Raw genomic sequence first — 27,955 nt, forward strand, 5'->3', positions numbered from 1 at the left:
CTTCCTAGTGTGGTCTGTGACCCCACAGGCTGATGGAACAAATGCTGGTCTAGAGAAAATAAACTTATCTCATTTGGATGACAACACATAGCCTCGGGTTACAGTGTTGTGTTGCACCAGTTTTGGAGGAAACAAGTCGGGGCGGGGTCAGCGGCTCGTCCTCCACATGAAGCAGAGAGAGGAGTTTGGAAGAAGTGGTACATTTGTCTTTGATTTGTTCTGTCTGTTACTGAATCCCTCTTCCTTCTCCTCCTGTGGGTGAATGAGCCAGCTGACTCACAGCACACTTAAGGTGGCTTTAAATGATGCTTCATTTAACAGAGAGGAAAGGTTCATCTGTACACAAGGTGGCACGCCTGAAGAAGAAGTCACAATTATCCGTGAGAAACATTTCCGTGACCTGATTTGCACAGTTTTTACATTGTAGGAGTGTTTCAGAAAGATTGTTCAGATGTTCATGCCACTATCCTCCATGTAAAGGGTCTTGGTGGTTGGCAGAGTGTTTGGTGAGAACCTTTAAACACTGCAGATACTGGCTGTGGAGGTTCCCTCCTGTTTTACAGCCCACTGTAGTCACTGTGGTACGGGCTGACCTGGCCCTGACCCCTGAGGTGAACCCCATCACACAGAGGTGTTAGTGTGCCACCCGGTGTGATGGATCGCCCCACAGATCCCTCTGATCTAACAATCACAGCCAATCACGAGGACTCTCTCCGTTACTATAATGATCGGCAATGATTCGGGCCTGGAGTATTCCGATGATGGATGTGGGCTCGTGCGGGGTCCTGAGAGAGGCCGGATGGAGCCGGGCTCAATGCCTATTGACAGCGTCGGCAGGGTGGGTAGTTGCTCAGAGGCTCATGTCTTTATCATAATGAAGTGGAGATACTTAACCCTGGAGTGTGTGGGGGTCTCTTAGTGCCTTAACACTGATGTTTAAGGTGACCCCCCTCAGGGAGACGCCCACACATTGGCTGACCGTTTTGCCAGATGATATGCTAATTTTCATGACCTTAGGTTGAGCTGGGTTACTCCCACGTCCATGACAAAGGGAAGACGATGAACTCAGCCAGACGTGAGGGAAAAGGCTTTCATTTACGGGCTTTTAATTTGAATTTGATTCAAGCGCATTTTGACGACAAAGAGGACAGCAACTTTGTTTATATTGGTTATTGTTCACTGTTCATTGGATTTCAACATCATTAACAAAAATCAGAAATAGAAAATCAGGCCCCTGTTCATCACATTTTGTCAACCTAACAGAATTTTGAGTGTTTTTTCCCTTTGCTAATATTTTTACATAACTAATCAAATACAAACATCCAATATCCATCCAAACAAAATGAAAAAGTAGGAAAATGTTGTCATATCTTTTCCAAGAGACGTATTTTGATTCTTGACCGCAGCAACTACAATGGCCTCTGTGGAGCTCTATGGAGGTTTAATATGGGAAATAATACACAGTACACAGTCACAGTACACAGACCAAAGGTTCAAATACTGCAGTGGGAAAAGGGCTCAAATCCTTTAAAAGTAAAAAAAAAAGAAATATGAGCCTGGACACAAATTTGGAAAATAACTTCAAGTAAAACTGAATAATAGCAATAACACATGCTGAAGTACCCAAAGAAAAATAATAAAGAGCATGATATGAATGAAGAGTTAAAATGCAGAGTTTTAGGGAATTTACATGTGGGAAGTAGAAACATGAGCATGAAGGACTCCACTCCCTCTGAACTCTAGAGGTGTAAATGTGGAAAACCAGTACCTCAAACTTGTACTTGTTTGTAAACTAAATAAATAGAAATACATAAAACAATACGCTGGCATAACGTTGTGTAATATATACAGAGGAGCAAACCAGTCTAAAGTCTCATGTATACGGCAGCTCGGCTCCAAACAGCAGCGTTTGTACAGGAGTGCAGCGTTTGTACTGTAACTATATACAGTCTAAATACATGCGCTGTGGATGTCTGGCCTTGGATTTGGGTTAGGCTGTCACAAGCTCACATGAGTGCATGCATCACAGAGCAGGGCTACTCATCCAAACCCCACCCAAAAACCCAGTCCCCCAGTGTGGGGAATTACTGGGCCTCTCCCAGCTCCTGGTAACCCCTTCATTATCCACACACCAATGGGTCCGGATCAGATTCAGCCTTTCTGCAGGGGAGGGGGGGAAGAAATGGAAATTGGGAGGCAGAGGCTGCAGTCTATGCATCCGAACAATGCCTCAATGTTTAAGAAACGGCCTCGCGGATGGGAAGTGATAGGGTTCAGTAGTGCTCGGGTCTGGAGCCGGCGTCCTGCTTTTTGTGTGCAGCTGGGCTTCAGGTCGTTTGTGAGAATCACCGCCCGGATCTGTGGCTATTTAATTATCACGTGCTTAATTAGTGGGGTTGCTTCATTGGGCAAATACATTTTTTTTCTGCCGGCGACTGTGCGGTGCAGATACAGTTGTGTTGGTTGCTCTCTGTAGCCTGACCGCACGGAATCTGGGAACGCTTTCACGCGCAATCACCTTGCATCCACACAGAAACAGCAAAAAATAAAAGGATAAAACAGCTAATTTTGTACTTTTTGTCGGTCTTTGGTTTGCAAATAGCAAAACAATTCATTACAGCTAGTTGCTCTGCTGGATCTCAGTGGGTTGAACCTCATCATCATCCTCTGCTTATTGTGTTTTCATACAGACAAACACACAGTACTGAGATTTCTCTTTCCATGCATCTACATCTGATTGTAGCTCATAAACACAGAAGAGTCATCGTTTCATCGAGGCATTTAGAAGGTTAAACCGCAGAATGGACAAATACTTGGTGACAGACACACACAAACACAATGAAAGAGTTCAGATAGATTACAGATACGGACGAATCCCGGGTGAATTAGTTTGGAATCGACTTGTACTTGACTGGAGTACCAACAAGGAAAGAACAGGGAAGCAAAGTGAGTTGGCCCACAAGTATGGAGCCATCGATCCCATCGGCCCCTGGAATGTTGGAACGTCTCTGCTACATTTTGTTGTCGTGTTGGAAAAGATGGGTTCTGTTCCGTCCACAGTCTCACAGGTAACAGAAAGCTTTGTGTTGTTTTTTGGGCGTGAAGAATGTCAGCATAGTGTCTCTCTCTCTCTCTCTCTCTCTCTCTCTCTCTCTCTCTCTCTCTCTCTCCCTCTCCTCCATTCATTTTTAAATTAACCTCCTAATGGACCTCATCTGTCCAGAGAGAGCCTATTAACTAAAGCCCGGCTCTCATCCAGGGGTCCCTTGCCGTAGAAGGTTGCGTGCCCCACCCCACACGCCGACCTGTCCCCGCACCGGCCATCAAACCGAGCAGCCGCACTCACCGGGAAACAAAAAAAAATCAAACGCAGGGGAAAAAAGAGGTAACAAAAGGATTTCATTACATATAGTTAATTATCTGCCGGCCCTTTCCGAACTGAAGAATTAGAGGCCTTTAATTGCTTTATCACCTGGGCCTTGTGAGCTCAGCAACTCAGCAATCAGCCTGATTTGTTTTAAATGAGCTGCCATGGGATAGGGGAGACGGGGGGACAGGGAGGGGGGAGGGACTTGATGCTCTCTATTTGCCCTACAGTACCCATAGGTGAGACGGCGGTGAACTTAAGGGCTGCAGAGAGAGATCAGGGGTCCCGGATGGTAAATTGAGTTCCTGTAAATAAATGGAAATCAGCACCAACCTCCCTCACCTCCTCTGCCGGCCATCTTGGCCATAAAAAATGGAGCCTTTTTCTTCTTGGAGGTTTGCTAAAGCACAACACCAACTCCCCCAGGATGTGGCGGCTGCCCTGGGATTTAAACACCAATGTTACTGAAGCAATTAGCATATTCCTGTATTAAAGGAGGGAAGCGTGACAGTGTTTTCCAGGATGTCACTGCGTATCATTAAAAGGCATATTTTAATTAGGGACATGTTAGTTCGTTACACTAAATGGATTAACATTGCTTGTCAAGGGTAGAGATGTGTTTTACATTTAAGTCCACTGGGGAACAAGGTCTCAATTTAACAAGACGTCTTAAGTTAAGACGAGTCTTGTTAGTGGAGATTCAGAGATGGCACTTAGCTCGGCACAGATATGATAAAATATTAAACTGTTTGTGTGAAACCGAGTGTGAGAAGTCAGCGGTGATGTCGCAATCCACTGCAATCTCTGATCTGGAAACAAAGCGAGCAAAGAGAACAAAGTCGGTACTTCTTCATACATCTGCAACTTCAGATCAGAGGAACCAATCTCCTCACATTTCGTCATGTTGAGCTCATTTAAACAGCTGCTGATGTGTGTTCAGCTTCAGACGAGCCTGAACGCAGCCCACTGGTGCCGAATCACAACATAGACTGGAATCGTAGAGCTTAGTGTCCGTCTCAAACAAACAAACAAACAAACTTTAACCAACTCAAACTGACTCTGTGCTTGGACGTACAGGAACTCGTCTACTTTCTCCTGTCTCAGCGTTTATGAGGAGAGTTTAGGATGCAGGAGCTTGACAGGAGGCTTTCTGATGATGCAGCGGGTAAAAGGTTCTGCATGACCGTTTGGATCAAAGAGTGGTTATCTCTGCTATTGAGCTGTTCTCACCTCTGTCTTCTCTCATTAAGTGGCGGACAACAAGAAATTCCCTCCATTAATCAGAACCCGATGGCCGGGTTGGCCGCCACGGAATCCCTAACAAGCTAAAATGCAAAAAAAACAAACGAGCGGCAGTGGGATGGAAAAAAATACAAACACCAGACGAACATCTCCTGAATGTCATAGACGCCTGAGAATTGATTTCCTTCCTGTTAGGGGAAGAAAATGGGCGAGAAACTACTGCTTAGCCAGAGGTTCTACTAAATTAGATTCACTTTGAGTGTGAAGTCAGCGATCAGTCAGCAAAGTCTACTGGAGCTGGTGGTGAAGTAAGCACATATTCACATAAATTGGCTTTTCTTTCTGCTGCGAATGAAAAAAAGCTCTACCTTAGCGCGGGGAAGGACCGGTGTAAGAAAACATATCCATAAAGAGCCAATCAAAGGGTTAAAGGGTTAGTGATCGGGACGCGAGCCCACCTGCAGCCCGGGACTCAGCCTGGAGGTGCAAACCAATCATCTCCCCTCATATTCTGCTTCCTGCTGCATGGATACTGCAGGAACTCAGACTTACAGAATCACAACAACAACAACAATCACCATCAACGCCGTTCTCCCCTACTGAGAGGTGATCTGCAGCTGAATCCTCCTTCCCCACCTCTGACTGTCACTGGGCCCAGCCTCCATATTACGCCCCTGCCGTACATTGCCAATTCTTGATTAAAATGTTGACTTTTTGCTGGGTAATAACCTGATTAATGTAATTGAATGTAAAAGGGCGTAGCTCAGCAGCACTGCTGATCACTGGAGATGGATTAGGAGAGAAGGCTTTCAAATTGAATACAGTTCTCCCTCCTCAGCCTGTTAATTGTGCCGTTTACCACTACCTGAGTCAGTGACCACTGCTATTTAGTCTCTCTAATGATGATGCACAGTCCGACCCAACCACAGATAATTAAAAAAGCCTTCCCTCGCACCCGCCGCCCCCTCCCCCGTCCCTCTCTGTCTTGAGTTTGGTGTTGCATTGACAAGCGGCGCTGAGGTTGGATATTGAGCTGTCTGCTGCACAGCCCTGCAGGCCCGCAAAGCCTCTACACACACACACACGCACTGCGGTTTGTGTGTTTTCGGGCAGAAAGTGAAGGTATAGATAGATGTGTGATGGACGCCGCGAAAAGTCCGAGGCTCCATCTTCCTGTGGAAAGCGTCTGGTCAGGTAGATCAAATTGGTTTTGCTCTTTGTGCCACAGGAGGCCGGAGGTCGACCGATACTGCAGCTCTGAGGCCGATACTGAAGCTTTACGTCATTCTGAAGAACCGCAGGAAGAAAAACGCTCATTTAGAAAGGAAATACAAGAATATAACAGTAAATAAATCATACAACAGATATAAAGTTTATATCTAGTAAATTAAATGGAACAATTTAAAGATCTTTAAGACATATTCTATGGATAAGACACTAGATGAAGATGAGAATAAAAAATAATGTTGAGGTAAAAATGATCAAATCTGGTTATGAAAGATGAAGATGAAGTGATGAAGACACATTATACAGCTGAGTGTAAACATGACAGTAACAGTCAACACCAATTATAGAAAATAGTCACTTAAATAAAATTATTACATAGAATCAAATACATACAGAAACCTGTAAAGGCCTCTGATGGAGATGATGATTGCATTACGTGGGCCTGCTGATGGATCGCTCACATCAGGATCCAGCTCATTATCTTACCGATGGAAAAAAGATGGATTGGCTCACAATCAGCAGTTTTTTTTGACATTTATATTTGGACAGTTGACCTCATGGTGGAGTCTCAGACCTTCTTTCTAATCTCTTTATTCCTCTCTTTGCTTTTCTCTCAGACTGGACAGAACGCAAAAACCCGAATGTCAAACAATTTGCCCCCATCGATGTCTGTCAGGCCTTAAATGATGGCTGATTTGTTTCTCCAGACTTTCGTGGGGAAACAAAGACAGTCTGGAGAGTTTTACTGGAACACTACAGATGAAGAAGATGAACTCATGTAAACTTTCCACTCCACAGCTCGCACCGAGACTTCCTCTGCTCCTCTTCCTCTCTCCTCTATTGAGCTCTGTGATCAACACTCACTGACAGAAACACGTCAGTCTGAGCTCAGCTACTCCTAAAGACCACGTGGACTTTTCCTAATCAGTTTTCCCAACCCTCAGATATGATTCTCCCTGTGAGCGCGTGGCGGATGGCGGCTCCGGGGGGCCTTTAAGGATCCTGTGCGTTCATTTACTTCCTGCCTGCTCTCCTCTCCGGCAAGTGCTGAAATAATTAGGGGAGAGAAATCTTTGGCTTGTGCAAACTTCGTCTTTCCTCAATTGCGGGTGGGAAAAAAATAATAATAAAGAGAATGTGTGTGTCTGTGTATGTGTGTGTGTGTGTGTGTGTGTGTGTGAGACAAAGGCACGAGACCCCCACGGTGCCTGGGTCTCTGCTTCCTGTCAGCAGTATTCCTACGGGGTTTCACATGACAAAACGCAGAAAGTTGTTTTGTCCCCGTGCCTGTCACGATACACCCTCATAACCGCAGCTGTGTGTGTGCGTGCGCCTGTGTGTGTGTGTATGCGTGTGTGTGTGTTCTCTTTTTCGTGCTGGCATGTTGTCTCGCTGTCTTCCCTGTCAGCTCATAGCCTGGCACCTGCTCTCATGTTCCTAATTAGTCTCATTTAATTAATTATATTCTACAGCACATCTCCTCTCTGTTCACATGCAGCTTCTTTCTGTACGTTTCCTCCTCTTCTCCTTTTTCCTTACACTTAATATGAGGAGGGTGCGTGCGTGTGTGTGTGTGTTCGTGTGTGTCTCGCCGCGTTGTGTATCCCAGTCGCACTCTGAGAGTTCCTCGAGCGTTCTAGACTTTTGCTTTTTCTCTTAACAAGCTCTCCCAGACACTGTTGGTCTTTAAATACAAAAAAGAAAAAACATGACAGTTTTTAGTTAAACTCAACTTCCTTTTCGTTAAACCCTCGTTACTTCTCCGTCCTTTACAAAATTGATGCCAAACGAGCAGTTTGGGCGGCGGGGGAAACGTGCTGACGACCAGCTGACTGCCGCACAATCGGCTGGCTGGCTGAGGGAGAACGAGGCGGCGGTGAGTAAACAGAAATCAGGCGAGCAGTTTGCCTGTGACAGTCGGCCTAAGCACCTCTTTCTTCTCTGTTAGCTTTTCTATTCCATTTGTCAGGTTAACTTGGGTTGTGTGGCAGTAACATCTATTAAGTGTATTTCACTGTGTTTAGCACCACAGCAGAGCGGCTCTCACTGCGGCTAATCCAGAGCAACCAGGACGAGCCAGAGGGGTAATTACTCATCATTTGGCCCAACGAAAACAAAGTTAAACCTGCGATCTGCGTCTTATTGCAGCACCCCGCAGATCAGCCGTGATGATTCCTGAAAGCCCCGGGGCCATCCAGGGTGCAGCGCCGCATCAAAGGACGACAGTGGAAACAGAGTAGAGTTTCACTTCCTGATGTCAGAGCGGAGCGGCAGCCAGTCAGCGGCGGCCTTCCAGCTGCCCCCATCCCGTCCCGTGTTTTCCACTAGAGGATCCTGAGCTTGAAGAAAAGATGGCGTTAATAATTCAAAGCCTTGCTGCACACCACCCAACACCGCCACAAAAGACAAGATCAAACTTTTGGCAAAGCCGGCGCGGCGGCGGGCCGATAGTGTTTCCCCAGCGCGGCTCGCTGTACGTTGACCATATGGACGTCATAATCACCCGCGGGATGAATCAGCAGATTCTTGATCTGGAGCCCAAAATCACACAACACCTTAATTAGCTGGTGTTGATATCGCCCTTCACAACGCTAATTTGCCACTGCCAAACAAAACAGCTTCTGGCAAGGAGAGCGACGCGCTGTTGAATTCGGTTGACACCGTTAAAGAAGCGGGGATGGAATGTGAGAGGTGACAAAAGGGAATAATGGGAAGAAAAGGAGAGACACTCTACACCTCACTCACACACACACAGAGGACAGACAGACAGGCTGCAGTCAGGAGCTCTATGCTGTCAAAGGAACAGTTAACATTCATCACTCCTTCTTTCCTTTCCTTCTGTCCCCTTGCATCCTTCCTGGTACTTCCATATTCCCTTGTTTGTCTCCTTCCTTCCTCCCTCAGCCTCTCCTGTCTCTATCTGTCCAGTTGTGTGGCCTTGTCGGTGTTTGTTTACCTGCAAAAACCTATTTACTCCTACAGCAGTAAAACTATGAATACAACATTTGTAAGTGAAAATGAGTTATATATGATTTTGAACAGAGATGTGACGTTAATTCATTCATCATCTCAACACTCAGTTTGTTTACATGCACAGTAAAACAGCATCAAGGCATTAAATCCATGTACAGCATTCATATAGACATAATGAGTGAGTAGATGACACCCTCATGCTTGTTTGTATGGGTGCTGCTGCTTCTACACCAGTCTGCTGGAATCAAACCAAGACTTTGTGTTATTCCCTAAACACTTCTTGTTTATTCCCAGGCCTCACTAAGATGTAAATACTTGCTGCTCTCCTCTTCAGGGGGCGTGGCCACCGTGAAGCGGCGAGTTGAAAAGGTCACACGTGTTCTGCACGTCGGCTCCAAAGTGCTTTATTAACGAATATTCAGGAGCCGGCCTGAGACATAATTACCTGAGCGCTGTGTGGATGAGCGCTGTGTTTGGGGGAGAAGGCAGAGCTGCTGGGATATTGGCTTTGTCTCCATTAACCTGGAGCACCGTGTTAAAGGATCTGTTTGTGGAGAGAAAATGACAGCGAGTCGGGCTGATGAGGCCGGACGGAGACAGTTAAAGGCCCCTCGCTGCAGAGGATAATTAATAAATAAAATACCAGGGGAGCCCCTGCCATGCCTCCGTCTATGACAGGGGCTGTCTCCAGTGCGCTAAAGCATTAAATGACCAATTTCTGTCAGACTAACTTCCACCACGTTCCCTCTCTCCCTCTCTCCCTCTTTTGCTTGCCCTCTCCTCTCCACTCCAAACTCCAGCCTCACTCTCTCCCTCGCTCTCCCTCTCTCCCTTGCTCTCCCTCTCTCCCTCGCCTCCTCGTTTCCTGGAGTGGGGCTACTTTGCTCTCTTCGCGCTGAGTTTTTCAGCGACTGATGGCTCTAGTTCATTTCTGCTGAATTAATTGGTCCCTGAATGAATTCTGTTGACAGGGCAATTCATCATGTGTTTGGCCTGACAGTGACTGGGTGTTGGGTAGGGGAGGGGGGCGTTGGGGAGCGTGTGTGTGTGTGTGTGCGTGCGGTGTGTGTGTGTGAGGGTGGGAGGAGACAGGGCGGCGTGGGGAGCCCAGCAGAGGTGGTGGGGGGTTGGTTGGTGATCGTGGCCTCCCGCTTTCTCCTTCCTCTTCCCTCCTGTTTGAGGCTGGACGGTCTTGTTGCGCCGTCTCAGCCAGACAGTTGGGACTCGAACAAATAAGCCCCCCGGCCCCCCCAACCACCTCTCAGGCTGAGTTTCTGTCAGACAGGAGGGGCTCGGGCTGCTTGAAGGGGGCAGCCAGGTCAGTGCTACCCTATTTTACACATTTTGGCCTTTCGTTACGCCCTTACACACTTCCTCCCCCACCTTGCGTCCCCCACAACCAAAACAGCAACAGCATCCTTCAACTCTATCAGAGAGTGACATAATCAGGTAGTGATATTTAGTGCTTAATTACACAATGTGTCACACAACGGCCATTCAGAAGGATAATTTAGCTCCTGAAGGGAAATTGCTGTCTGATCTCGCAGGGATGAGCCGGTGTAACAGTATATAGCTTGCAGATTAGGCCGGGTTGAGGAACACAGCGATCGCATTTTTCCAGACAGCGAGCTGACTGCTCATTATTCTAATTGCCAGCGTTTCCCGCAGCACAGGCCGAGCGTCCTTCCAGCTCCGAGGCGAAGGCGGAGGAAACCCTCTTTAGGCCGTGGCGAGTCAATCAATGCTCACTCATTACAAACATCACCGAGTCATGTTCTTGTCGCCCGGATGGTCTCACCCGCCGACAGTGAAAATAACCTCATAATCGTCGTTCTGTCAGGATGGGGATCATCAGAGACCAGGGGTGAACGCTCCGCACCAGCCTCTCACGCTAACACCAGCGCCATTACACCGCTTCTTCTGTAAACAAATGAGTTCCATCACAGTGAGTTACATCATGTTACATCATCTCATCCTTGGGCCATCAGAGAAGCTTCCAACATCCTGCAGTTGTTCAATACATTTATACTTTAACACATTACAGTACATCCTCATACTGAATATATAACATGACTGGATATTGAATTAGCAGAAGGAAAAAGTGTGTCACCATTCAACTCACAGAAAAAACCCTAAATTTGGAGATCTCTGTTGAAAAGTCTCATAATGTATAAATAACTATGAATACTTCAGTACCGACTTCAAATACTTGTTTACGTCTGAGTTGAGTATTTTCCATTGTGGCACTTTGTGATGGGTTCAGGATCACATCCTTCCCCCATCTCTGCCGCCTCTCCCCGGCCCGAAACCATGTGGGATTAACAGAGTTTAACGAAGACGGCATTGCGAACAATAGCGTGCCGCCCGCACAGCCACTAATTAAAGCGGCTGCTAATGAGGGCTGGTTGATTGACACAGCCGGGTTGGCCTCTCCCCTCGCCAGCATCAACTGTGACAGCCACATGATGAGGCTGATGACAGGCAGGCAGATGACGGGACGCCGCTGCCGGACCGCTGACATCTCGTCAGTTCGGAACAAAGCTGCACTCCTGTGACACCTCAAGACTCGCTCAGTCACGTCACTGATGTTTACACAAAGGGAGAGTCGTTATGTGTTCAATCCCCGAGTTCTGAATATGTGACTGATTACACCAGTGGGACACACACACACACACTGGAGGACAGCTGAAACCAGTCTGAACCCGGGTACCCGAGTACTTGATGAGCCAAGTACCCTCTTCTATTTGCTAAGAATTCATCCCACTCCATATTTCTGATCAACGTTGGGAAAGCTACTTTGAACTTGTAGCTTTGGACGCTACTCGTAGCAAGCTAATCCCCAACAGCCCCGCAGGAACTCTGAGGTCATAAACCTACAAACTGAAACACCACAACTTCAGCTCAGCTTCGGCTCAGCTCCATCTCGCACCACAACATGATTCAGGACTTCACCCATTGTTTATTGTTTCTACTTTTTTATCTTTGGGTACAGAAAAGTTCATTAGCTAGCCTAGCTTGTTGTTCCTGCGTATAGTCCGCTACACTTATTCTCTCAAAAGTCACGTTTCATCTGAATGTAAATAAGGCTTTGCTGCTGTTTCCTGTTTCAAATTACAGCTTTATCAAATCACCACAAAAACAAACAAAAGCTAGCACGAAAACTTTTAGCCATTCTTCTTCCACTCGCAAAACAGAAACCAGTGGAATTTCATTAGTGTGTGTTGTGCTGTTTTAAGTGTGTTTAAGAAAATGAAAACCCTTAAATGTAGCATTTATTATTATATAATTATGGTGTTCAGGGTGTCACATGTTCTAAGATCAATACGATGATAAGTTTGAGTGCCATCACAGGGATACAAACTAAACTGAACAATCTGATCTTGATGAATTTGTTTTCCTTGCAGCTTCCTCCGCACAGTGCTGATCCCGCCGTGTACATTACCTCTGACAGACACACATCGTGCCAGCGAGGCCGAGCGGCGGGGCACGGGAGAGCCAGGTTGACAACGAGGGCAAAGTGTTTCAGTAAATGGAGCTCTGAGGCCCGCTGGCCCCCGTGGCAGGGCCCCACTCTCTCTCCCTCTCCCTATCTCTCTCTCCCTCTCTTTCTCTCTCTCTCTCTATCTCTCCCTCTCTCTCTCCATCACTGTGCGGGTTTGAGAAGCCCCGCGGATGACAGGTGCTTCTCGTAATGCCTAACTGATGAGAGCCAATCAGCGAGCCCCATTCTGCGGCTGTCTTCTGCCGTTGTTGTCATCTGGCCTGCTAAAGTGGAGATGAGCTTGATTGACAGATGCATCCGGGGTTCACAGTTTATTGGTTTCTAGCAGAGAGCCAGATATGCCAATTTAGACAGGGGAGTGACAAAAAAGTTCCCATCTAAATGGAATAATTTTACCACTGGGAATTCTCAGCTGGGAGAAAATGGGAGCGGAAAGTGTTGTGTGTGTGTGTGTGTGTGTGGGTGCGCTAGTGTGTGTGTGTTTTATCTTTTAACAAGGCCTGAATGACAAACACATAGGACAGTTAGGGGCTGACAGAAACAGCAGCTTTTGATGCTTCATGGGGGATCCATGAAATAAACAATAGGCAGAGGAGAAGCGGCGGCCAAATTGAATTACAACTGGCTGGAATCGGCTGTTTGAGAGCGAGGCAAGGCAGCATCGGGATTCAAACCGACGCATCATTAAATACGCTGGAGCGGAGAGTCGATGTTTTTTTTCCAGACTTTGCAGCTGTTCTGGTTCAGTCTCTCCTGATACTTTGATTATTTGTCCGTACTGCGATTTAGACAAAAACGCGAGTAAGTAAGTAAGTAAGTACAAATGGACGGAATTAATTGGAGCATACATGAGGCCTGATGTCATGCTGGTGACTTCAATTCATGCTGATTTCAATCACACAATGAGGTCGACGTGACGATTGAAAAAAATGGATTTATTGCCTTAATTGCAGCATATCCAATGTTTTAACATGTAGGTAAACACATTGTGTTTCTTTCTTTCTCTCCACAAACACACACACACACACACACACTCACATAACCACACTTGCTGAACGGTTCACGCCATCATGTATTTCATATTTCAGAGCTGTAATCCGTGCGTTCACTCCCCCGTTCATAAAACCAAACATCAATACGACAGCGGCTCCCCGGGAAACCTTGAACCCTGAATCATTTTCTTATGGGGTTAATAATGAGGGGACACAGAGTCAATGGCTGACATATAAAAGAATTTATTTCTCATGTGCACAAAAAGAATTGGAACAGAACTGGAACAGAACGATGATTGAGGCCACGAGGCTTTCCGTATGGATTTTCATCAGAAATCCTTTTTATGTCCGTGACACATCTCCTGTATCATCTTTACAGCGGCAGACGACCCTTCCCGTCCCGAGGTGCTCCGCTTTCCCCCAAGCAAAGCCTTTTGCCCCGGGATGAAGCCGGCCTACGCCCAAATGTTGTCTTTAAAAGATACATCGAGCCAAACTATAGACAGAAACAGGCCGAGCCCACGTGCCGTTTGTAGAAGGTTGCGCATCCCTAAGCGTACGGAGGGAAGATCTCTGTGTTTCTGCTGCTGGCAGCAATTACAGATAACGCTCGAATCAGACGAGGCGTTCGCTTGCGTTGGATTAAAGTAAACTTCCTTATGTTTGGGTAGGAGGATGGGGCTCAGACGAGAAGACGAGCGTGACACTGGATGGACGTGATGATCACAATATCTACTAACAGCAAACGAGACATTATCTTTGATTGTTGCCAAGGACTTCAGTTTGATCACATTTTCACTCACTGTGTTTACACGAGCGTGATACCTCGATGACTTGTCCCGACTGCGATTAAGGCAAGGCAAGGCTCATGGACAGAGTTGATGGGATTCTGCTGTTGTTTGGGTTTGCCTCGCAAAACTAGACTTTGAGACTCAGACTAGACCTAGACTTTAAGAGTTAGACTAGACCTAGACCTCTATTCATGCCAGTTTTGGTCACATCATGATCTGTTCATGACTTTTATCGCCTTAATCGCAGCGTCATCAAAGTTACAACGCACGTGTGAACGTACCGACCGACAGGAATCCGGAACAAGAACAAAAATCAAAACCAATTTCACACTGGAGGTCTCTTGTAACTCTTGACTTTTATGAACTCCAGATACGAGGGGCAGAGAAGGGGGTTGGGATGATACAGAAAGCCATTAAACTCGTTGCATAGTGACATAAAAACATCATCATGACATCATTAAAACAAAATGACAAAGACGACCTATGTGATGTTAGAATCTGAACGTCGCTACGTCACATAGCTGTGGGTTATACAGGAAGTTGTGCCTCTTTTTTCTTCCCAGAGCACAACTTTACATTAGACACAAATGTAATGTATGTATTTTTTTCTTCAGTCTGTATATCTACAAAGGGAGCCAGTACATCTGTGTGATACTGCGGTGGTGTGTGCGTGTGCGTGTGTGTGTGTTGTTTATTTACAGAGAAGAATTGTCTTCACATTATTCACAAATCATCCGACAAAGCAGCGTTTCTGTTGCACTGGATGGAAAATCTCTTACAGTCGTATGAGTCGTGTTCGCCTGTTTAAGAACCACCACATACATGTTCAGTGTCGACTATTTCAAAGATAATACTGCTTCATTTATGAGTACATATACTGTAAATAAAATATTAAATATCAAACTAAGTCTTTGGCAAATGTAGGTAAAAGTACAATCACAAAATATTTTCCCAAAAAAAGCAAACTGAGTTCATATTTTTCTTCCGGTCCCTACGGAGAGTCGAACTTGATCGAGTGTGTGTGTGTGTGTTTGTGTCACCAAACAGGCATTGGTTTTTCATGGGGACATACGGGTTTGTAAGGCAATCGTCGAAACTGCGTACAGCTCGATAAACTGCGTAGGCATCTAGTGGCGTGACTAAGTAGCTGAACGAAGTAGGAATAGAAGGGAGTCGTCGGCGTAGTGGCAGATCCCGCGTGGGTTCCGAACTCACATTGAAAAACGTGATTCACACCCGCTGCTGCTTTGTTTGTCTTACACGCGAATGCAATTATTCTCCAATTAGGTTCTAGCTTGGTCGGCCAGTTAAATGGACGTGAACGTACCGAGGTTGTAGTGCAATAAGGAGCGAAGGACGATCATGCACGACTGGAAAACGAAAACGTGACAGAACACAACTATTCCGAAGAGTTTTTTGCTACTTTTATTTTTATTTTTTTACATTAGAAATAGTGACAGAAATAATAATTTAAAGTATTCAAAATTCAGGCGAGACTTGTCGCCTTGTTTTTTAATACTTTTGAAAGATGATTTACATTTTTTACATCTGATTGTTTGCCACACAGGATGCGATGCTGCCGTCAGCGCGGGGCGAGTACGACGCTCTCTTTAGAGCAGAAAATACTGCGGTTCGTTATGTAAAAGAACGTGAGGATCCATGAATAAAATAACAACAACAACAGCAACAAAGAAACAAAAATAGAAACCCACAACATTTTTTTTCCACATGGTATGCGTCACACTGTTTTTCTTCAATTTATATCTTATAATATATATATTTATATAATCTCTTAAAGTCATTCTGGAAATGTTCAGGCCTGTGAGATACTGAGGGCTCGAGCGCTCGCGGCCTCCCTCCACTCCGCCCCAAAGTGTGTGTGACGCTGGAGGCGGGGACAGGTGCGCCGTCGACCTCGCCAGGTCCTCCCTCCCCGCATCACGTGGCTGCGCGTTCCTCAGGATTCCATCTCGACTTCCCTTTGACCTCAGTGTTTCTCAGACGGGGACAATGTGGAGGCCGAAGCCCTGGCCCTGCAGTTTGAGCCGGTCTCCATGGTAACTAGTGGCGGTCATAGGCAGTGGCAGCAGTGGGTGGTGCGGAGCCACGGGATGCGGCACTATAATAATAAGGGGAACCTGAAAGTTAACAGAAGAACGAACCGTTGGAAACCACGAGATCAAACATCAATGAGACACAAAGTGTTGGATTAGATTAGATTAGAGACTCAGATTAGAGTCACAGGAAGTCCTTAATCTTGCACTTACTTAATAACGCTGGATTGCTGAACCGCCACGCCTCGTTGTAGGTGGTGTACTGCGGGTGGGAGTAGGGGTTCCCGGAAAAGTCTCCGCCTGCAGCACAGATGGATCAAAACAAACGTGAGCCAAGGCCACGCCCACTGAAATCTGACAGCCGCCATGAAACATTAAGTTGTAATGAACGCTTTGACACCAGCTCGCTAAATAAAACATCGCCACCTTTGATTACATTACAAGCGTGTCTCGCCCAGACCGCTCCTACACATTCTTTATCCTGCATCAATCCTCTTCCTCTTTACTGATTTCCTCTCTTTTCTCAGGCTCCACTGTACCTGCTGTAGGGGGGCGGTGTGTGTGTGTGTGTGGGTGGGGGGGTGGGCCGCTGTGATGTTGCCGTGGGTCCCACACAGGTTTCTTTCCTTTATGACACTATAAAGCCGTGGGTTTTATGTGCGGCTGCTGAGGAATGGCCTCTGCTCTAACCGTGTTTGGGGCCGCTCACTAAATCTCAGTGATTCGCCACTCGGGGAGAAAGAAAAAGCTGCAGAACCTTGGAGGAAGAGAAGCCTTTGTTCTCCCGTGTGTGTGTGTTTGTACGTGTGCAGAGCATCTAACTACACGCCTGGGTTTCTACGTTCATCTTTCCATCCATTTATCTACCAAACGTCCATGTAGTAAAGTAAATAGAGTAACCTGGCATCACAAACTAACACGATCGGAAATGAAAAATAGTTTCATTAAAATCTTCAAAATCTTCCCTTTTGGTTTTAAAATTTTTTCAGTCTTCAAGTTGTTCATACTGTCAAAGGGAAAAGCTCAGATCTCTATTTTGGTGAGTTAAATTACCAATTTAAGTACTCAGACCACTTGAATACATTTTACCGCCAATATTCCAAATGTGCGGACTTGGTTCTCCATTCTTAAATATGAGTATTATAACTCATAATCAGGTACATTTCCCGTGTGGTATTAAACCGTTTGAGCTATTTTTTACTTGCGTTTGGGTAAAGCTAGCGTTATAATCTAAATACAGTTATCAAAGAACCTAATCTGCTGTGTGTTTGGGCTTGGCTCCCTCTTTGACCCTCTCACTTGTAAACACGCCGGCTCTCGTCGTCTCCCGGCAATAAAGAGGAATTGTGTTTTGGGTTGTTTGGAGTGGAGATCTACACACGCTGGCAGCTATAGCGTCCAGTCTGCGCGCCTGCCTGTAACCGGAGCTCATCCCTGAGAGAGATAGTGATTTAAATATTTACAGGCCCTCCACGCCTCTGTGTTTTGACCCTTAACTGTTTGCTGTGAACCTGAACTGCAGGTTAAGTAGAGGGGAAAGAGATACGCTCGGCAGCTCTGGGTGTCCGGGGAGGCGAGGAGAGGAGCGAGAGAGGCGGTGTTTATCGACGGGGCTGGGGAGAGTGGACACGCCGCGGGTAATGAGCGCTGGGAGCTGGAGTGGAACTGAGAGGAACTGTCCTATCTCACAGCGGCTGATTGTGGTGATCGCCTATCGAGTTCGTCTAATGTCCTCGTCCGCAGACGCTAACCGCACGCTAACCGCAGTCTAACGAAGCGGTAACGAGCTCGCTTCAATCCTTTGGGTCGGAGGCAGCACCAGTACTTACAAGGTTTGCCCGTGTCAATACTGAATCTCTCTGCGTGTGTGTGTTACAGCTGTGAGTAAATGATGTCGCAGGAAGGACCGACCACACTTTCTAATATTACCTGGGAATAAAAAGGTGTAAAAGTGAAATTAATGGTGTCGTAAAGGGGGAGGAGTTTCACCTACCGGGAACCATTCCGGCGAGTGTGGAGGTGGGGTAGCTGCCCTGTCCGGTGGGGGGGACGTGGGGCGGGTAGCCAGGTAAGGTGGTGCTGGCCATGTCTCGACCTGAACACACACACACACGGGGACACAGGACAGTTAGCAGGACGGTCAGCTTCCCAGACACTCACACACACACTGCTCTGTGATCTCATTTATACCAACAGACATGATGATAGTCCTTTACCCTCCCTTGCTGCACTGCTGTGCACACTGAGCGAAGACAGACACATCCATGTACTGTCTCATTTAAGTGATTGTAATGATTTTGAGGGAACAAAAAATCCAAACTGGCTCGTTGCAGGATTTTGTGTGATATTGTCACATAAATATGATATCAAATAAAAACAGAGCAGCTCCCTTCAAGCAGGAGGTTTACTGATATTCAATCCAAACCATAGTAGTGCTTATTTCCTCCTGCTTCAGCCACAAAAGGATCCAAAGCCACACCTCCACTTCATCCATTATGTATTAATCATAAATCATTACAGTGACAGTGTCATTGTTTTTATTTATTCATTTTTCTTATTAATTTTTGCAAACAGTGCTGGAAAACGCAGTAATGTTTGTGCGGCTTAAGTGAAAGCTCTTTATAGAGACTCAGCGGGGGTTTATGAAGCATGAAATAAACAGGAAACGTGCCAGGCATCAAATAAGGAACAAACAAAGCTTTGGGGAAAACGGGATTCTTCTCTGGACACTAAACACAACAAAAGAGGGAATTTGATAAAGCTCAGACGCTCAAATCACCAAAGACAAGTCAGTCACTCGTACACCTGAACATGTAACACACATGTATGTATCAAGCTGGGACTAATGGAGACTAAAAATGAGGCGTTAATGTGAAAATATGAACTTAGAACTAAGCACCGAGTCTGTCCATCTGCTCCGTCTATAGTGATGAAACTGTTCATTTAAGAGTTTAACTGATCAATCTAAGAGCTCAAACTCATCTGATAAACATGGAACATTGCTTCAAAAATGACCACAGATGTACTGAAGCCTCTCAAACGCTGCCACACACTAGAGGCTTCAGTTTCTGTCAGACAGTGATGTCATAGGTGTGAGCGACTGTACGCGCTGTAACAACACTCTGAACAGTACAGGAACATCAGGACCAATGGGAGCTCTCGCTGCCCTGCGCTCCACATTCAGCTCTGTAAATCGACAGTGACAGCGCTGACCGGGCTGACTGGACCGGGGGGCCAACCTGGAGGACGGGGGCCCCCAGACCTCAGCCCGGGAGGCAAGAGAAGGGTCGAGGGCGGACAAAGGCACGGAGGAACAGGGTGAGAGAGAGAGAGAAAGAGAGAGAAGCGTTAATGAGGAGCATCCTGTTAGTCAGCGCAACTTTGAGAAGCTGCAAAGCATGATGGGAGGTGGCTGCTTTAATCTGCTATCCCCTCTATCCTACATCGCACACATACAACCACACGCATCTCAAAGTCAAGCAGACTCTTCATCCTGCAACTCATTTCTGGGTAAAAATCCCGATCCTTTCATTCAGCGATGCAGTGGAATCAAGACATGAAATCAAACAGAAGGAGCTGGACTGAGTTCCCTTGAGCAGAGGGGGCCTGGGGTGGGGGGCTTGTACCTGCGACACAGGGCTGGCCGGCGTACGGGCTGTAGCGGGCATGGGCGGGGTAGCTGGGAGCACAGGCGTCTACAGAGGGGTGGGGGCACGGGTGGGGCAAGGCGTCGGCTAGGGCAGAGTCCCAGAGAGAGGAGGGGGTGAAGGGGGCAAAGGACGCCTCGTAGGGCTCCCGCTTTACGCAGGTGGGAGGCGGGTGGGATGGGTGAGAGTCTGAGGGGTGAAGAGAAAAGGGAAATGGAAAAAAAATAAAAAAACTGAATGGAATGTCGACATGAAAACCCCCGCACACACACACTCACACACACACACACTTCACTGACTCACTCTCTCACTCGTGATGATTCATGAACTCTGTCTGCTCTCTGAGAGCATCTAGATAATATTTAATCACATTACGTCATCAAGCTCAAACCAGACGGAGATACAAGGTTTCTATCTGATAAAGTTTACAAAGTAACAACAACAACAAGAACCATAGAAATTAAAGAGTTAAAGTCCAATATTTGCCTTTAATTGCGGAGAACAGAAGTACAAAGCATCACAACCTTATCATTGTACTTGAAGCACAATAATTGACTAAGTGTAGATTTGTTTACATGAAGATGAGTTTGCTGTGCACATAAATCACTGCTGATTAAATTGTTTTATTTAGAGCGCCATAATTCCTTTAAATCTTCTATCATCTCCGTGCGTCTCGTCTGAATTCAGAAACAGACCCGGCGGTGTTCAGCACTTGATTCCTTCATTTACATAGCAGATAATCACAGTCTTGTCTGCACCCAGCAGTAATTCACTCAGCTAAGTGGAAACGCACACCAGCCAAATGTTGCAACAAGGCTTCGCGCCTGATCAATCAAGCTCAAATGTGTGAAAAATTTCCCCAAAGGTTTCGCACTGGAGGAAAAACAAACAGTCTAACGTCACGGCTGCTTTCTCGCAAAAAAACAAGACCGCCGCTCCGACACAAACGCTAAGCGTGGCGCCTGGCGGATGGGTTCAGGCCTCCGTACGCTCTGATCTGCTCCTCAATGCACGCTCTGTCTCTGGCCCCGCCCACGACACGCCACCGCCCGCCATGCCTGTTCCGAGGGCCCGGGGCCTGTGCTCTTTCTCCGCGCCCGTGATAGCCTCATTAGCTGCTCCCCCTTCATTGTTAGTTTATAACGGCGCTGTGTGTTGCAGTTCCTCATTAAGATGAGAGCTGCTGTATGGAGGAGGGGGGGGATGCGACCCTGTCAGCCCTATGAACCCAATGCCAGAGAGTTGGGGGATGTAATCAACTGCTTTCCCATAGAAATCACCAGTAGGGAGCCTGAGTTCTCCCCTTTTCTGTGCATTGAAACACGACCAATAAAAACGTTCTGATCAGATCTGCTGCTGTGACTCAGAGGTCACCAAAGCAATCCCACTAATTGTATACACATGGGCTGCAATTACCCAGGTGCAGATACTCCAGTCATTAACGTAGATGTGTTCCATCTAGAATCACATCAGCAGGCACACAGAACACACAGATATAGGACACACAGATACGTACATGCAAACTGAGGCTGATATAGTTCTGCAGTTACAACAAGGGTTAAATAAAATTCCTTTAAGGCCACAAGCTCAGATTCTATGGTTTGGTTTAAAGACGTGTGCAACCGCCACATAAAAGCTTCAACCGCAAGTTTGTGACCCCTGACCCCCACCCTCCCCATTCATGTTCTGTGAGAAATGTTATTCTGACACATTTCAGTTGCAACAGTTTCAGACTCTCCAAGTTCAGACATGCAGGCTGGTGCTTGTTTAGGGAGATAAGTTCAACCGGGTGAATCACATTTGCAAGTAGTGATGTACCTCTGTTGGTTGATAATAGTTCACCAATGACTCAACCGTCCCGCGTTGCAGCCGCATTAATCAGAACTCCAGGAGGTGACTTGTGGAAATGCCTGTGTGTGTGTCTGTGTGTGTGTGTGTGTGTGTGCCTTCGTGTGTATCCAGACCAGGCCTGAGCGCTACTGTAGGGCTTCTGTTCTCACTGCGCCTGAGCAACCGTTGTCAAACAGACAAGGGGTTACGACGCAACAACAACCAACACAAACCGCCGCGTTCGAGACCACTGAACTCTGAAACTAATCAGACATGGTGTTGCTTATTGTCCTGGAGACGAGGCCGCGTCTGGGAAAGGGGAGCCTGTCAAATCACCGGCCCTGATGATGGAGATGGAAGATAAACCTCGGGCTCCTCGGGGACTCTTCTCCCCGGCAAACGCATCTCTGAGAGCGGAGACGCTATAGAGTTCTCCAACATCTGTCTCCGCTCCACCACTGATACCCGCGTCTGCAGCTCCCATCAACCATAGAAATGGACCGTAAAGAACCTGCAACCGTCCTCTGAGTGATGCGTCCACATATAGCCGCAACCTCCCGCCTTCTCTCAAGTGAGCCGATGCCCTCGTTTCACTTTTAAACACCTGCTGAGAAACTTTGGCGCTCGCACCAATTGTTGTTAGGACTCGACTTCTCCGAGCGACGCTGTTCAATTTACGGTGAACCTTTCTGTTTCCCTTCAAGATCACGGGAAGTCTGACCTTCCTCCCCGCCGAGACAGGACAAAGTCATCTATAGAACAGTCTACAGAGAGTTATAGTGTTGAATTTACCTCGACAGGGACATATTCATGCATTTTTTCCCCCAATAACAGAGAGTGAAAAAAGTCGTCTCAGTCCTCTGCACAGTGGAGACAAAGAGGAACAAAGGAATAATGACGGAACTGAAAGTACTGTAGTTCTTGTGAAGAATCTTAAACGTGTGAGAACATGATTGAAACGCACAAAAGGAGATACTGCCCTTCAATTTGGAATCAAATATTGAAAATTCCGGACTTTTGTCATTTCCAGGTGAACACTAAGTCTTCATGAAGGTGCTGCGCTTCCTTTCATCAACGTGAACTGATTGTCTCTGAAATCAAAGCAAACACTTCACCCAGTAATGAGTGAGTGAGGAATGTGTGCGTGGCCAAATAGCTCATATAAATAGATTCCCCACACGCGACTCTAAAGTCATTCATTATGAGATGTTTGCTCAAAGGTTAGCGTGCTATTCTGGGGCCCGTAAAAACATTCATTCCTTCGCTCTGTGGGCCTGCAGGCGTCAACTGAGCTGCTGAGACAAAACGTTTGTCACCAGGCTACATGCCGAGCGCCCACGGGTGACGGGGCGGCGCTTTGCTGTTTGCCACCGGCGGAGAAACGCCAGGTTACAAAACAGGCGTTCAGAAACTCATCTCGCTGTTTGTCATTTTCCAAGCGTAGGATGAGAGAAACAGTGGGAGCAGAGAGAGAGAGAGAGAGAGAGAGAGAGGGGAGGACGTTGGGTACCCACATCTGCTGGAGTTGTGGCGGGTCAGAGGGGTGCCCATTTACACTATCACCCCCCCACAGGCGCCGGTGAGAGTGATTATCCCGCCCAGCCTGCATCGAGACTGCTCAACTCTCATTGGGCGTAACCCCGTTTAACAGCTGATAAGTGGCTATGATATCATGCTGCCGCGTGTTCTGGATGCTGAGCGAAGTGTCCGGATTGGAAGGAGTTAAAGGACTCGATGGAGATCAAGTGGAACATGCCAGTATGTTGTGCAGCGTTTGTTGTTTTGCGCTCAGGTGCTAACGGGAAGCTTCAGAGCGCTGGCCCAGAGCCACAGACTGTTGAAGGCAGGAGTGAGTTATGGCGTTGTATTTCTGCACCGAGCTGTTTATAGACACACACACACACACACACACACACACGGTACCACAGCTCTGATACTGCTTGTACACAATCGCTATGTTTGCTTCTGCTGTTGTGTAATCGCAGCACGAGGCGAGACATCGAGGAAATGCGGATGTGGAGGTGGCCAACTGTGAATTACACGTTTACATTCCTGAATCCATCGATGTACAATCACATCATCTAGATCTGTTACTTAAGATCTTTACACGAAGTTGGAATAGCATCCATTTACCGCCTTAATCACAGTATTAGGAGCATGAAAAAGGGTGACGTACTGATTTACATGTCCTAAGTCTATTTTGACCCAATTCTACTCTCCCTTGCTGTAGCACCACTGTGCACACTGACTGAAAACTGCCCCTGTCTTAGAGGCCATGTTGACGTCATTTTCACCACAGAAATAAGAGGACCAATCGAAAGCGAGCCACTCAGAGCAGCTCAGGGTCTGATTCACAGGTTTCTACAGTTAGAACACACTCTCTCTCACACACACACACCCCTCAGTCCCTCTTACCCTTTAACAGAAGATGCGAAACTCGGGCGACATCGCCTTTTTCTGGCGCCCTTGGAACGCCAAACTCAGCTTTCCCCCCGTGAGCACTTCATTAATCATTTATCTTTAATAGATTATGCAAATTCCAAGACATAACAATCAACAAGATCAATAACTGTATGAATTTTAATTGGCAGTGGAAAACACTTAAAGGAGGAACATAATCTCGCAGCTCTGTGCAGTATGAGGGCATAATTTATTGATAATTGGATCTCAGCCTAAGTGAGGAAGATAATTTAGCATTTTTTCCCGTCTTGGCTCACATTCCTATTTACAGGGTTGCACAATATTCTTCATTAACGACCTTCATCCAATCAAAGGCTGCACACATTACTTTGCGTGGATGTGAAAATGAGGTAATAAAGGTTTATTGGAGGCGTATTCGTTATGAGCTTTAGTCTAACAGAGCCTGTGCCAAACATCTAAACGTCAAATTCCACTTAGAGGAAACTTTTGTAAGTTCACCTCCTCATTATGCAATCTGGACCCCCCCGGGTTCCCCAGGTGGCTTGGAGGCCCACCTGCTGTGAGCGCGTTCCCCAGAGCGAGACCTCTTTGATGGGAGGAGCTCGGCATGAAAGACTAAAACACACCTTTCTTCTCCTGAGGCCCCACGTTCTCCCACATATCCACCAGTGAGAAGACGACCACCACACAACCGCCCGATCATATGAGACGGGCTCGCTGAAACTTTTCAATCACACAGTCCTCCTCTTTACAAAGTCTCTCTCTGACACACACACACACACACACACACACACACACACACAGTGGACTCATTGACTTTGATGCCCGCTGCATAATTATAGGAGTTTTATTAAAAGGCATATTAGTCTGAAGTCAGCGTGGCCATCAGTAAACCTAACCTCTCCTGGGAAAGGAGCCTCAGCAGCCATAATGAAACAATATTTCAATTAAGCAGGCAGCCGTCGGCCCGGGCAGAGCGACGCAGGCGGCTGTATCGAGGTGCGTCACACGATACCGCTCGTTCATGCTGGGAGACATTTGATACGCCGCACCTGTCATTACCTGCCGACGCTCGCTGGAAACACGCCTCTGAAAACACAACACAGTGGGATGAACTGTCTTAGTGATTTCAGCTTTTCAGCGATTAAAGCGCAAATGTGAATAAGACAGAATTTCCAGGATTCTGTGTTGCACAATAGCAGTTCAGCTAAATGAAGATGTAGTCCTGCCAGTTACAGAGCCACAAACATTCTGTTACAAAATGTTTTTCCAGTTTTGGGTCGTCGCTCATGTCTTTCTCACAACTGGGATGGAGCTGATGGATCGATTACACCGGTGAGAAATACGAGTGTATAAATACAATTCACTTCACTGTAAACCTGAGCAGAACAGCTACTGGGATTTTGATCCAAGATGTAAATGATCACTACAAAAAAACAAAAACAAACAGATGATTATGGGGACTTCCAGGTTCCCTTAAATACAGATCACAACTCAGACTGTAGCAAGGGACAGGAAGGGGCATAGTCACTGTCCTTGCACAGGGGAACTCCCTTCCCAGAAAAATGCAAACCAGACCGTGAGTCTCCTGAAGAGAACCATGTATTAAATGCGATGCTGACTGCCAGAATGAGCTCAGTTGAACAAGACTTTTCTCTCTGATGAGTGATTAACTCAGATTATGATGGCTGGATAGATTGATTTGTTACTGCAGGTCTGCCACTCTGCCACTAAGACGACTTCACTTCATGTCGATTTCAATCACATTACGGTGTAAACATGTGTGACATTTGATAAAAATCTGTTTATTGCCTTTATCTGAGTATAATCAAAGTTTGAACGTGCATGTAAACACACTGTCTAACTCCCCCCCCACCCTCTCTCTCACTCGCTCGCTCGCTCCGCAGCATGAGGCAGTCAGCCAGCCACCACGCCGTTCCAGCCGCTGTCAATCAACAGGCTATCATAGCCTTTGATGACGACGTGGCGGCGCAGCGAGAACAGCAGCTGTCTCTTATGAGAAGTGCGCCCAGTCAATCTGTTAGCGAGCCAATCCGGCCCAACACAATAGCCAGTTAGGAGAGGCGCGTGAAAAAAGGCCTGTAGGATTTAATGGGCTCAGATGATGTATGGTCCCGCGCCGTGCCTAAGAAATAAACACACACGCTGCCTGAAAAGAGATTTTCATTTGGCGATACGAGTTTTATATCCCTGGAAAATGTGCTCGCCATGAGGAAGGTCTGTCAGGCGGATATGTGAAGAGTCGATGGCCGAGCAGGGAGGAAGTAGGGGAAGGAAAGAAGGAAAGGAAATCTAAGTTCTACAGTATTTCATATTTGTGGAGGAGATTAGCAGCATTATCACAGTATGACAGTGAATAATGCCACTTTTGGGTCTTATTTCCCTTTACAAAGACACAAATCTGCCGCTGCTGTGTGATCAGTCCAGCCTGTGTCCAGTGCACATGACAGAGTAAAGCCTCTTTCACACAGAGATTGCGTAACATTGGTGTAAAAGCCGTTCAGGCAGGATTCAGCTTATTCACAGGTTCCATCCATTCTGTTTACATTCAGACCAGACACACACGCAAAGACCACATTCTGACCTTCATTCACTTTTCCAGCATTCGTTACACGTTCCTGCTCTTGCTTGCATTCACACAGGCCTATATCCACTAATAAGCAGGCAAATCAGCGTAGAGAAAGACACACGTGACGGACGTTTAGACTCGAAGAAACAGATTCAAGATGATTCCTGGCACAAATTGAAAAACTAGGACTTGTTTATAACTCAACAAACCCCAAACAATGGTGTGTATTATCAGTGTGTATACCCTGAATGTGTACTCCAGTCCTCTAACCAGACACCTGCTGACATGTTTACACTCTGCAGCAGCTTCTACATGCAGCCTCTGTTGTTTCCCCGTTGCGTTTGCAGTGCGTAAGTGTAGAGATATTTTTTGGTTGCTGACCCCCGCAGATGTGTCTGACATGGTGCTGCAGCTGTGTGTGTTCTTTTTTAAAAGGGAGCGAGCAGGGTTGTACCTGTCACGACAGAGTAGCTCTGGGAGACGCTGGAGGCGAGGTCGGAGCTGGCGCTGGAGGACAGGCTGGGCTTCACGTCTTCCAGGCCCGGGTTGAGGGACGGGAGGGAGTACTCGTTCGCCTGAAGACAAGTAAGCAAAGAATACCAAAATATGTCAGCGTCCGCAGGTAGAGTCACAATATGCTGCAGCGTACCTCTATCAAGTACAATCTGGGGCGTTTCTCTTCTTCTCTAGTTTTTTCTTTTACATTTAAGGGGGAAATATTATAGTTTCTACACTCATATAAGGTTTTAAGGAAGTAGAAATTGCCGATTCCCAGAAAAGAGACAGTTGTATGTTCTTGTATCATGTCAATCCAGAATCTCTACTTTTTTCCATCATAGAATTAAAGATTCCAGTACATCTTGCATCACCATCCCGTTCGAGTCAAAGCCGCTCGGATTTTACAGATTCCCTCAGTTCGGGAGACAATACAAGGAAAACCCCCCCGGTGTATCTGAGGAAGCCGCCTTGTGATCCTTTCACTGTGAATATTTCCTGCTCAATTCTTTGTCCGACCCCCTTCCTCTCGCTCTCTCTCTCTCTCTCTGCGTCCGTGCTTTACCACGACCCCTGATGTATGCATGCATTAGGGCTTGTCTGAGGAAGCAGGCAGGGAGAGAGAGAGAGAGAGAGAGAGAGAGGGATGAGAGAGGGATTGGGAGCAGAGTGAAAGGACGGGGTGTCAGCTGGCTCTTTGTGCTCCACTGCAGTCATCCCTGTGACCAGTCAAGGGAGGAGACATTCAGGGCTTTGTTACAGGAGAGACATGTGGCGAGGGGTTTTAAAGGGGTGCGCAACCTCGAAAACCAACCTCTGCCTCG

At 46.8% G+C, this 27,955-nt stretch overlaps 1 protein-coding gene across 2 annotated transcripts in view; it reads right to left on the bottom strand.

Annotated features, from left to right (window-relative positions):
* Positions 1 to 16,091: 16,091 nt before the first annotated feature.
* The window catches only part of pax2a (paired box 2a), a 29,231-nt gene continuing 17,367 nt past the window's right edge, over positions 16,092 to 27,955 (bottom strand). The window contains exons 7-10 of one of the 2 annotated variants that reach the window (XM_076160365.1): positions 27,091 to 27,211; positions 18,142 to 18,243; positions 16,362 to 16,448; positions 16,092 to 16,213 (exon numbers count right to left, since the gene is read on the bottom strand). In XM_076160365.1, coding sequence (XP_076016480.1) covers positions 16,092 to 16,213; positions 16,362 to 16,448; positions 18,142 to 18,243; positions 27,091 to 27,211 — 432 coding nt within the window. Of the gene's footprint in view, positions 16,233 to 16,361; positions 16,449 to 18,141; positions 18,244 to 27,090; positions 27,212 to 27,955 lie in introns of both variants that reach the window. The other variant, XM_076160366.1, reaches the window with a different exon arrangement.

This window comes from Genypterus blacodes, unplaced genomic scaffold, assembly GCF_046128005.1.
Source record: "Genypterus blacodes isolate CSIRO-AG114 ecotype Tasmania unplaced genomic scaffold, CSIRO-AGI_Gbla_v1 ptg000105l_1, whole genome shotgun sequence".
NCBI lineage: Eukaryota > Metazoa > Chordata > Actinopteri > Ophidiiformes > Ophidiidae > Genypterus > Genypterus blacodes.